General features: G+C 54.9%; 1 protein-coding gene across 1 annotated transcript in view; it reads left to right on the forward strand.

Annotated features, from left to right (window-relative positions):
- The first annotated feature begins 933 nt into the window (after positions 1 to 933).
- The window catches only part of RUNX3 (RUNX family transcription factor 3), a 64,736-nt gene continuing 53,271 nt past the window's right edge, over positions 934 to 12,398 (forward strand). Inside the window, exons 1-2 of the mRNA XM_019981146.2 lie at positions 934 to 1,145; positions 1,408 to 1,473. Coding sequence (XP_019836705.2) covers positions 1,416 to 1,473 — 58 coding nt within the window. The 5' untranslated portion in view covers positions 934 to 1,145; positions 1,408 to 1,415. The remainder of the gene's footprint in view (positions 1,146 to 1,407; positions 1,474 to 12,398) is intronic.

Below are 12,398 nucleotides of genomic sequence, written 5' to 3' on the forward strand. Positions count from 1 at the left end.
CCATGTCTTTTCTACTTCTGAGTCCCTCTGGGAGTTGAAGGATTCAGGGGGCTGACGAAGGACACTGGGAGCCGGCAGAGGGGGAGTGGGAGGGTTGGAGGCAGTGGGGACCGGAGAGCAAGAGGAAAGGCCTAGAGGCAGGCAAGTCCAGGCACATGAGGCTGGAACAGAGAACCCCATAGAGATGCACAGGTGGGCAAAGTGAGCAAAGGGCCTTGAATGACTGAGTGCGGCCCTCAGACCCCAGGCTCTGCACAAGGCCCCTTGACAAGCCCCTAGGAAGCCCTTTCTGGAGGCCCAAGGGCTCCAGCGTGAGCGCTGGTGACGCCCCTTCATGTATTTCCCCCTTGGTGCCTGATCCCAACTCCCATAAAAGCTCCCCGAAGTGTCACCCAGCCACACGCGTGGACACCTCTCTGGGACTGAATTGGTTGACGATGGCCGGCTGACAGCCACCCACAGCCCAGGGTTGGGGGTGCCTGGAGGGATCCGGGCTCCTGGGGCTCCCTGCTACCTGGGCCCACACTGGCCTTCATTAAAAAGGAGTTTTCCACAGGATCCAAACCACCAGCCAGCCACTCCTGCCCCAGCCGCTTTCAGTTCTGCTTTTGGGCCGCGTGCTGAGGCCAGCCCCACAAATAAAAGCCATCCCTTTTTTCTCTCTCTCTCTCTCTTTTTTTTTTTTCTAAAAAGGGAGTGAGGCAGCCACAAGATCTTCTAAGAGGCTGTGACATCACGGCCCAGGTGACTGCTGCCCAGCCAATGGGCCAAGGCCGCGAGCTGGCTTCTTGCATCCTGTGAGCTGAGGTTGGGTTGACACCGTGAAGGCCTGGTCCCTCAACCACAGAACCACAAGGCCAGGCCCTCGGCCGCCTTCGGGGGGCCCTGCGCCGGAGCTGGTTGGCTCCCGGTCCTCCCACCCCCGGCCGCCCTCGCACCCACTGAGCTGAGCTCTGACGGGGGCGAGCCTCATTCATTCATTCCCGTGGCGCCTGGTGCTGGGCTGCCTCTGCTCTCACCGCCCCGCGACTCCTGCCCTGGCTGCCGAAGGCCCCTTCCCGCCATCTAATGATACACTCTGCATACGCTTCTGTTGAAAATTTGTGGCGAGACATTCCTGTGGGACCGGGAATCCAAATTCTTGGGTACAAACAGAAACTTACTTTCCTTGGGGATTTTTTTCCTCTCTCGCTCACACACACACTCTCGCGTTCTTTCCTTTTTTCTTTTTCATAGCAGTAGGTGGGGGTGGGGGGGGAGCGAAAAGGACGAAACGACAAAAAAAAAAACAAACAAAAGGCAACCCCCCCACTTTATTTTCAAAAGTAGCTAGGAAAAAATAAAACAACAGCCAACCAAGTTATCCCAACCCAACCCTCAGAAGGGCTGAAACCTCGCCTTCCTCAGAGCAGGGCATGGCATCGAACAGCATCTTCGATTCCTTCTCGACCTACTCGCAGACCTTCATCCGCGGTGAGTAATGAGCGCCCTTTTGGGTGGGGAGCTGGGGCCAGGCCCTGGACCACGACCCTCCACCGCCCGCCCTGGCTGCCTTCAAGGGCCCAGGGTTGGTTACCTAAATCCGCTGGCTTCTGAAAGCCGGAGGTGGGAACTGGGCTTGGTGGCCTCCGTGGTCTCCTGGAGTGGGACATCTTTGTGAACTTTTATCCTCAGCTGGTGGGGACCGTTCGTGGTGAGGGTCATGGATACCACGAGACCTCAAGACCTCAAAGACCAGAGCTCCGAGGGTCGTGAGGTGGAGAGGACACGGGGGTGTCCTTGTGACCTCACGAGGCTTCCTGCCTCCCCCGGGGGGCTCTGGGGCCCTGAAACCCTAGCCCCTGGCCCTTCTGGGGTGCTCAGACCCTCTACCTGTGCTCAGGGAGATACTCAGATTCTCCCATCCCCCAGGGGCCCAGCCGGCTTCTGCCCAGAGCCGCGGAGCAGGCAGTGGGCAAGTCTTACATTGGTGGACTCAGAGACCTTCCCAAGGACCTTCCCCTAACTCTGCATTTTCCGAGGAACCCCTGGGACTAGGGAAGCAGAGGGAGAAAGGGGTCCAGGCTTTTGTTGGAATGCATGCAGCTCTGGGTGGCCCTGAGCCTGGATCAGAGTGCGGGGAGCAGGCCTCAGGAAGGTCTGTGGATTTGGTCATGGGGAGAAATCAGTTGTTTCTATATATGGCCTGGAGGGACCCAGAGGTCTAAGTCATGTCCCTCAAAAAGGATTTAGTTCCCAGATGCCCCACTGGGAACCTCTGATTGAGGCTAGAACTCAGGGGGAGACTGTTCCTGCCTCTGTCTGGACCTTCGAGGTGACGTGCCCGGGCCTCAGACAACACCCTGTTGCCTTCCCCCTCACTAGTGGGAGCCCAGATGGGGCTGTGGCACCTGGGATCAGGGGTCAAGAGACCCTGAGGCCAAGATCAGTGGCTACCCTGCTGGGCAGCCTTAGACAAGTTACTTAACGTCTCTGTGCCTCAAATGAAGTCCCCTCTGGCTGTGACATTCTGATTGCCTGAGGCTGGGAATGGCCTGTGTGTGAGGGCAGGGCCTCGGGGTTGTACACTGGGATGACTTCTCCTCCGGAATAGAGGGATGGAGTGGAAGCCAGAACTCCAGGGTTTGGGGTCCAGGCCTTGCCTTTGCTCTGCTGAGGTGGTCAGCTGAGATGCAGTAGCCGGTCTGACTGTCCATCTGCCCATCTGCCTGTCCCGCTGTGCACTGACTCCAAGCCAGTCCTTGGGCAGCCAGCTCTGTGCAGGGACCGAGGCACATTTGAGTGCTTATTGTTCAAAGGCTTCTGCACGGGCTTGTCTGAGGGCTGGACGTGCTCCCTCCTGCCTGGAGAGGGGCTGAAGCAGGCTGTGCGGCTGCAGTCGGGGGGCTGAGTTGGGGAGAGGCGGTTTGTGGGGGCTGCTGTCCCTGTGGTGGGGGCACTCCTGTCAAACCTGCTTGTGGCCGGTGACCAGCAACAGCCCTGGGTCTGGGAGCCGAGCGCCGTGGGCTCCTTCCTTCCAGCGGCTCCTATTATAACGCTGCTCCCTTTGTAGTCCTGCGAGCTAATTAAAGGCAGTGCTGTGGCAAGAAAATAGGAGTTTATAAAAACCATTTGCTGGGTCTTTGTAATCTGTACTTCTCTCTCCGTGAGCAAGATGGAGAAATGTTGAGCTCAAAACAAAGGAAATTTAGGAGCCGGGACTAAAGGGCCACCCACCTAGGGTGGGCTCCTGAGAGATGGTAGAGGTGACCTGGAGGGAGAGGGAGGGGACAGCTGGTGGCTTTGGGCTGGCTGTGTGCACAGAGCTGGGAGCCTGCCCGGTAGAGCGTGCTGATCCCTGGAGGGTGATCTGGTAAGCTAGGGTGGGGGTGGGGTGGGGTTGGGTGCTCTGTCTGCCGTCTGAAGCTTTCCCTGAAGTTCCATGTCCTGTCCACACCATCTGGCCCCCTGTCTTGCCCAGTTCTATCCCCCCAAACAGTTCCCACTCACTTAGATGGATCTGCCTCCCAAATTTTGTCTCCAGAGGTTTCCCAATTCTGTCCCCAGAGAGATCCAACCCTGGGGTCCTGCAGCGCTCGTTCCATGCTAATCCACGCTTAACCTGCCGGAAGCCGGGGACCTTTGCGGACTCTCAGGAAGCCTATGGACGCCTCAGAATCGTATTTTTAAATGCATAAAACAAAATACAAAGAACTATGAAAAAAAAAAAAACCCTCAGATCTATAGAAACGCTGTCTTCAAACTATAAAAAAAGCCAGTGTGTGACACCGTGACCACGGGCCTCTCAGTGGCGACAGTAAGGGCCGTGATGCGACAGGGAAGGGCATACACAGTATCTCAGGAGAATCGTGACAGCCCTAAGGAGACTGAAGGATGTCTGCGATTTCCACGGGCGACAAAGTCACTGTGGAAAAAAGATGCTAAACTTTAGCTAGAGGTCAGTGAAAGGAAAGACGTCATGTGTTTCCTGCCGAGTCCATGGAGGCCCTGAATTCAGGCCTACGGGCCTAGTTCCTTAGCTGGAAGTGGTAGAGCAAGCGGGTCTCAGGACATCACCACCTCCTGAGAGGTTTTTCGACTTGGGTTCTGGATTCCAGAACTCCTCTCAGTTCTCTGTGATGACGAGGTCTGGGGAGAGCCTGGCGTGCGTGCACATGTGCCGGCCAGGCTCCTCTGCCCATGGGATCCTCCAGGCAGGAATACTGGCGTGGGTTGCCATTTCCTCCTCCAGGACATCTTCCCGACCCAGGGATCGAACCTGGGTGTTCTGTGTCCCCTGCAGCAGCAGGCAGATTCTTTACCACTGAGCCACCTGGGAGGATGGGGAGAGCGTGGAGAGGCGTTTGATCCCCACCTGAGTTAGAGGGTGAGGAGGGGACGAGAAGAGGGCGATGCTTACCCCACAGAGCTGGCAGACTGATGGCAGAATCCCAGGCACTGAGGGGGCGAAGGGGGCTCCTGGGGTGCATTTCTCCGCCTTCTCCCATCTCTTCTCCTGAGGATTCTCCCAGGGAGGAGAAGGGGTATGAATCCTCTCTTTGACAAATGGGGAAGCTGAGGCCTAAGAACACACTGCATGACTATGGACAAGTCCTGCCCGGTCTCTGGGCCTTGGGGTCCCCACTGGACAAACGGGGCTATGGCTTGGGAATGCCCAGGGGCCTGTCCACAGCCCTTGGAGGGCCAGCACCTTCATTCTGGATCTTCCCCCGAGGCCTATCTCTGCACCCGCTGGGGTGTCCTCTTGCAGCAGGCCCCCCTCATAGCACCCCCAAAATGCACCCTCCCCAGGACACTCAGGGAGGGCGCCCCTCCAGGGAGGGAACTGGAGGAAATGGGTCTAAACTGCCACATGCAGGAATCGCAGGGAGGTAGAGGTTTTCCCCGACTCAGTAATTCCACATACGCTCATCAAGGAGGAGATAATGAGATTCAGGCTGGGTTCTGGAATCAGACACTCCAGGCTCAAGTCCTGCCTCCGCCCTTCAGAGCATCATAGCCCGAGGCAAGTTGCTTCACCTCTCCGTACCTGTTTCCCCATCTGTAAAATGGGAGCGATGATTACACCAACCTCATGGGCTCTGGAGAGAATTAAACAAGCAGGGTACCTGGCACAGAGTAAGCGCTTGCTAAACGTTTTCATTTTTCAAATTATCCTGAGCTTGGCCTTGTGCCGGGAGCTCAGCTGCAAGGGTGACTAGGTCAGGCTCTCCACCCTTGAAGAAGTCACGGTCTGGTGTAGAAAGAGATGGTGAACTGAAAATTGCACCGGGATGGGATAAATGTTATAAGGAACTAAGAACAAGAGGGCTGGGGGATCAGAGAGGGCGACTGGCCAGACAGTTCTGCTGGAGCTTGGCCTTGCAGGCTGAGGAGGTGACCAACGGGGAAAGGATGTCCCAGGCAAGGGGCAAGGTGGGGAAGCAGCAAAGGATGTGTTGATGCCGGGCGCTTCCTGGGATGGCTGGGGGGCGCCATGAGGGATGAGCTGCTGGAAGGGGACTAGGATGGGCCTGTCTGGCTGGGGTTCTCCGAACAGCGGTGGGCAGCTGACCGGCAGCTCTGCGCCTGAAGACACCTGGAAGGAATGGGAAATGGCCTGTGCAGAGGCAGGGGGTGAACAGAATGGCCCTGGGCAGAGTCTGACTCAGAGGTCACCAGCCAGTGGGGCAGCTGCTCAGACCAGAGAGGTCACTCACTGCGTCCTTTGCTCAGCTCTAGGCAGTGGGCAAACAACAGGAGACTCTCCCGAGTCCCGGGCACCCCACGATGGTTGGTCACCCCGAGCAGCGTGCCCTTGGCGGCTTCCCCTCCCCCACAGCCCCGGGAGATGAAGGGACTGACCGCCAGCCACCCACACCCACTCCGGCGCTTGCCTGGCGCCACCTCTGCGGAGCCCCTTTGACGGCGGCTCCTGAGGCCGCCCTGCACACGCCCGTCTCCCCAGACCACCCTGCCTGTCCAAAGTACCCCCCAGGCAGGAAGGGCATTCCTGGGAGTCCCCCCACTGGCCACAGGGTCTGGGCGGGCATGAGGCGGCCCCACACAGTGGGACTGTGTGTCCAGGCCTCACCCGTGCCCACGACGGCGGCCGGCGGCCCCCAGCAGCCCCACTGGTCACATAGAGAGCCCATTGACACCCTGGCCTGGAGGTGGCCGCATCAAAGCTGAGGCCTCCTCGGCTACCCGGGGGGCGGGGGGGGGGCCTCTCGGGGGAGATGGGGGCCAGGAGTCGGATGCCCCCAAGCAACAGGGCCTGACCTTCCAGAAGGCTCTGAGAGCAGGAAGGCAGTGGCACCCCCCCACTCACCCCGCCCCATCCTCACCTGGGAGCCAGTCCGGATGCCTTCATCGACAGGGACACTGGAGTCCGGGCTCAGAGTTCAGTGGGGCAGAAGGATGCTGGTCCTCCAGCCATCTCCTGGGGATACCTGGTCTACAGACCCTTCCTCAAACCCACCAAGCAGGGGGGTGCCCCACTGGCAGCTAAGGAACCTCACCCAGTCTTCAAGACTGAGCTCACCCATCCCCTCTTGCCAGCAGTATTCCTCAGGACCCTGCGGCCCTCAGGGTTCCCTGGCCTCCTGGGTGCTTCAGACCCAGGCTGGCCTGGGCCTCAGTCAGTCACTTGCGCCTTGGTGCCCAGTAGCCTGCCTTACCTGCTGGAAGTTAGGGGGGCAGAGGGAGGTGGGAAGGAAGGGTTTGACCCCCTCAGTGGATTTGGAGCCCGAGTCTTCCATCCCACCCTCCTTGAAACGGCACCTCCTGGAGGAACACAGCCAGTTTGGGAGCGAGACTGTCCTACCTGGAGACATGGCGAGAAGCAAGAACAGTGAGTGAATTCAGGAGAAACGTTGGAGCTGGCAGGCAGAGCACCTCCGCCTTGGTTTATAGATGGGGAAACTGAGGTCCTGAGAGGTGTGTGGTCTTGTGTGAGGCCCGGACACAGCAGGAACACCGACTTTCCCCAGCCACTTGGGGACCAACCTCACACGTAGCTCAGGAGTCAGGCCAGGTTGAAGCTGTTAGGTTAGCTGCGTGACCCAACACGTGACTTCATTTCTTTGAGTTGGTTTCCTCCTCCGTAAGATGGGGCTAGAGTGGTTGCAAGAGAGGAGGCAACCCTGCCCTGAAGGCCTGCATGGCACTTGGTCTATAGTGAGTGCTCGCTCGGCATGGCCACCTCCTCGAAACTCTCGGCCCTGTGCGCCGACCCGTTCGCTAACTTGCCACTTGCTGACATTCCCATGTCTCAACCCCCAGCTCTGTCTCTAACACTGACCCCTGGTGTTAATGCTGGAGAGGAAAGTGCAGGGAGCCTGTAAGAAGGACCGTCAGGCCCCTTGTCAATGGCTCCAAGAGACGGGAATGGAGAAGAGCCAATATGAAACGCAGTTAGTCACAAGCCCAGGCGGCAGCCAGGTCCCGCCACTTCCTTGCTATGTGGCCACGGGTAAAGTGTGGCCTCTCTGAACTCAGTTTTCTCATCTGTACAATGGGAAGAACAAACGGTAGCCACTTTAAGGCATGCTGGGTGGGTTAATGAGCTCATGTATATTGCATGCTTAATACAGGGCTTGGCGCAGAGGCAAGATCTCCCCAATTATGGAAATTATGACTATTTAGTGTTCCTGTTCATCCTGGGCAAGAGTCTGACTCTGAACTGGATGGGGAAGGTGAGAAACCCACCTTTCTCTTCTCAAGGCCCAGTCTAAAGACCTCCCCTTCTGGGGAGCCTTCCTGGGTTCCCCCCCTTCTCCTCTCCAGGCCTCAGGAGTGCCCTACCCTCCTCCTGGCAAGGGGAGTGCTCCTGGGAGCAGGTTGGGCTTAGAGGAGGGAGTGGTGGGGGCTGAAAGGACCAGTGAATGGATGGACCAACACAGACTCTCAGGAGGGTTCCAGCTTCTCCCCTTACTTCCTCTTCACCGTCTGGCTCGTTCTTTGAAACAACGCTTGCTGGTGGGAGTCTGAGCTCTCATGTCCAATCGGCACAGCCGTGTGAAGGTTTAGGTTCCTCTTTGGGGTTTTCATTTGCGTCTGGGAAAAGTGTTTTTGGCAAAAGGTTCAGACTTACGTGTGGGCGGATGCCCATAACTTATGATTTGCTGAGGTGACCGAAGTTAGCCCCCTCTAGAACATCTGACTGAAATTCCTCCATGGCGTTTGGCCCCTCTGGGGTGAAGGGCTGCCCACTGGGCTTTTTTAGAATGCAGGGTAATTTCAGGGATCTGCTCACCTTTGTAAAGAGGAGAACAATGGCTGGGTGTAGAGGAAGCAGAAGACATAAGGGAAGGAAAACTTGGGGAGCGCAAATGAAAGGGGTGAAAGGAAAGGGGATGGGGAGAAGGAAGGTCCATTTTGGTCATGCCCCTGCCTCAGACTCAACTCGCCCAGGTGCCCTGTGGCTAAAGACAAACACGCCACTATGGCCCTGAGAAGTGCCCCCCCTGAGGACTTTCCTTCCATCCTCCTTGCCCCCCATGGAGGGAGCCCCCCACCCACAGCTCTGGCCAGCAAGATGCAACAGGGACAAGATGGTTGGAGCAAGGAGCCCCATGTCCTAGGTAGCGAGGGTTCATGGCACTGAGCCTGGTTCTCCCCTATAGAGCAGCCATGTCCCCTCCCAGAGGGCGGAGGACACCACCTGTGGGAACAAGTCCGCCTTAGAAAAAAGACTGGAAGGAAAACACAAAAATGCTGTAGTTTGTGCTACGTGATGCAATGATAGTGAGGAGCATTTATTTCTAATTCTTTTGATGGTTGTAGGTTTTCCAAAATGTTTAAAATTTTTATTTATCTATTTTTGGCCATGCTGGATCTTCGTTGCTGTGAGTAGGCTTTCTCTAGTTGAGGCAAGCAGGAGCTATTCTCTAGTTGTGGTGTGCAGGCTTCTCATTGGGGTGGCTTCTCTCGTTGCAGAGCAAGGGTTCTAGGGCGAGTGGGCTCCAGTAGCTGCAGCAGGGGGGCTCAGTAGTTGTGGTTCCCGGGCTCTAGGACACAGGATCAATGGTCGTGGCGTACGGGCTTGGTTGCTCTGGGACATGTGAGATCTTCCTGGATCAGGGATCGAACCCAGGTCTCCTGCATTGGCAGGAGGATTCATTACCACTGAGCCACCAGGGACGCCTGGTTTTCCAAAGTTTTAAACACTGAACACGTATTGCTTATAAATTTAGTGGGGGGGAGCTTTAGTTTTTCAAAACGAAGAAGAGGAAGGGGCAGCCCCACCCTGTTAGGAGCAGGTGAACTGGGTCCCCTGTCAGTCGGGGTTGCAGCCTGGGGTTAGTCTGCTCCCGTCCAGCCAAGACCCCGCCGGCCGGCCCTGGTCTCTGTTCCTCTCCCCACACCCCTTGCCCGTCGCCTTCCTCCGGGGCTCTCTCCCACCTGGCAGTGGAGCGAGGGTCTGCCCTGGGCCAGGCGGAGCCGTACACATAACAGGTGCTCAGGAAATGCTAGTGGCCTGTACCGTGGTCCCAGTCTGAAAACAGGTTCCCTGGGAAGGGCTGGTTTCCCTGGATTCTCCCATGCCCAGTGCCCAGTACCTGGGTGCGATGTGGGCCAGCTGGTGCTGTTCAGTGGACATTTGCTGAGTACCATCTGCACGCCAAACACTGTGCTGGGCACTGAGGATTCAAGAGCGGACCAAACAGACAACACTGCCTGCCCTCCTGGAGCCCGTGATGTATGGAAAGAGTTTTTCTCAGGAAAATGCCCCAGTGAGAAAGGCCAGCACCTCTTTGGCTGATGCCCTTCCTATCGATATAGAATCTCAGCCTCCTGGGATCTCTGTAAATGTTCCCATTACCCCGCTGAATCCTCATCACAGCTCCGTGTGCCGGGCACCACTACCTTCATTGCAGAGATGAACAAACAGAGGCAGACCGACAGGTGATGGGCTGAAACTAACATTTCAATAGAAGAAAGACCCTAAGGAAGGGAGATGGGAACCATGTTTGTTAATGACTTGCTGTGTGCCAGGCACTGTGGGAGCTCCCATTTTAATCAGTTAATCTCTAATCCATGTAGTAGGTGCGATCGATGTCACCCCCATTTTACAGATGAAGAAACTGAGGCCCAGCAAAGGGACGTAACTAACCCAACTAGTTACGCAGCTAGTAACCACCAAAGCCCAAATTCACATCAGAATCTGTCTGATATCAAAGCCAACCCAACAAAAGTCTCCTTTCTACCTGGCAGACATCTCTTCTTTAAGGTCTCAGCTTGCCACCTCCATGGAGGTCTCCCTGATTCCTCCAGGCAAGGTGATCCATATTCTCTTCTGTGCTACTAGAGTATCTTCAGGCCCTTCTTACTTACTTCCAGGCTTCCCAGAAAGGATAGGATCTGGGATAGACAGATCTTGGAAGGGAGGATCGTTGGTGTTCCAGGGAGAATAAATGGCATCAGCAAAGATATGGCAGAAGGACCTTGTAGAGACGCTTGCTTAGAGATGAGAGGGCCTGGGGGGTCCTGCAGCGATGTGGAGGGAGAAGACGCTAGAAGGAAGGTAAGCCAAGCCTAGAGGCTGGGCATGGCCTTCAAGGCAGTGGGGTCCAGGCAGGATCCGAGCAAAGCGGTGATGTGGGGCACAGCATCCCGTGATGCACCGGGCTGCTGTCTCTGAAATAGGCCAGTGTAGACGTGCGCCTTGAGCTCCTGTGTGTGAGTAGAGACCACAGGGGCCCTCCTGCACCCGGTTGCAAGTCCTATTTTTATCACTCTCTAGACACACATCTTAGTAACTAAAGCAAACTTGTTCTCAGGCACGTAGAGTGCGCCATGGATGGGCTCGTCTGTGGTCTGACGAGGACAAGTCGACGGTTTAGAGCAGCCAAAACGAGACCCATTCCGGGGAGAATCCCGGGACCGGTGCCCATGGAACAACTTTGCAGGACATGGTGCAAAAGGAGAATGCAGGGCCCCTTGTTTGAAAACCATTAAGAATGTACGGATGGCAAAATACCGAGAATGAAACCAAGAGTGGGGCTCTGCTGCTTCTTTTTAAAAAATATTTATTTATTTATTTTTGGCTGCATTGGGTCTCAGATGTGGTGTGCAGGCTCAGAGGTTGCGGCCATAACTAGCTTAGTTGCCCCGAGGCATGTGGGGTCTTAGTTCCCTGACCAGGGATCGAACCCGAGTCCCCTGCACTGGAAGGCAAATTCTTAACCACTGGACCACCCAGTGGGAAGTCCCAGTGGGGGCTCTTCTAAACAAGGGACCCTTTGTGACTGCTTGGCTTGCATTTCTGTGAAGCGACCAGCCTAGAACAGCCCTGAGCAGGAGGGACCCTGGGCTGAAAATGAACCTCTGTCTGCTTTTCCTCCTTGTGCTTCATACCTTTGACTTGTGCAGGCTTCCATTCTTCATGTGTCCACAATTTAAAAAATAATAATAAATGAAGTCTTATGTAAGCACATCCCTTGAAGCTTTTAGAACCAGCAAGAACTTTAGGGAAAATATGAATTCACCAAATGCCCACCCTTCCTGCATTTTAGGTTGTTGATCACCTGAAGGACCTAGGAAATGTGAAAATAAATTCTGTAATCTCAACACTCAGAGAAAACCGCTATCATTCAGTGTATTTCAGTCTAGACTCTCTTCCCTTGTGTCTGTTTTTTTTTGCCTCTAGAGGGTTGTTCCCTTTACAGGTGAGGCCATACAGAGACTTATGATATATTCTGGAACTTCACCAAATATATTGATAATCAATATGATATATGTTGGGATATGTCTTGCAAGAGTCTAGAGCGATGCTATTCAATAGAACTTTCTGCAAAGATGAAAACATTCTGTCTCTACTGCCTGATGCTGTAGCCACTCACTGCGTGTGAATACTGAATGCTTGAAATGGGCTGGCCCAGGTCCACAATGAGTCTGAATAAAGGACTGAATTTTTAATATTATTTTACCTTAACTATTTTTATTTAAATAGCACATGTTGGACCATCTAGACCTAGAACCTATGTGCCCAACTGTCAACCCACATTATCTCTTGAGGTGAGGTTATGAAGTTTTTCATTTTCCAACTCAGAATGTTTGATAAGTCTTATACCCAACCATCATGAACTGCTTTTTGTAAGCAGAATAAAGCTGCTGAAGATTTAAGTTTGTAATGTATTCAGTGCTATGGCAAGGAGGCTTTAGATTTTTAAAAGCATATCACCAGGGAAGATCGATCCTGAAAGAGTGAGATCTATTTTTATTTCTCCTATCAATGTGCACGAGAAAGAATGTGGGGTTTAGAATCAGAAGCTGTGGGTTTGCCTCCTGTATCTGCCACTTGCTGGTTGTGTGGCCATTTAACCTCCGTGAACCTCAATTTCCTCATCTGTAAGATGGGGATAGTGATGCTACTGACCTTGCCAGGATGCTGTGGGGACTGAATCAGACAGTGA

Source organism: Bos indicus, chromosome 2, assembly GCF_029378745.1.
Source record: "Bos indicus isolate NIAB-ARS_2022 breed Sahiwal x Tharparkar chromosome 2, NIAB-ARS_B.indTharparkar_mat_pri_1.0, whole genome shotgun sequence".
NCBI classification, from domain to species: Eukaryota; Metazoa; Chordata; class Mammalia; order Artiodactyla; family Bovidae; genus Bos; species Bos indicus.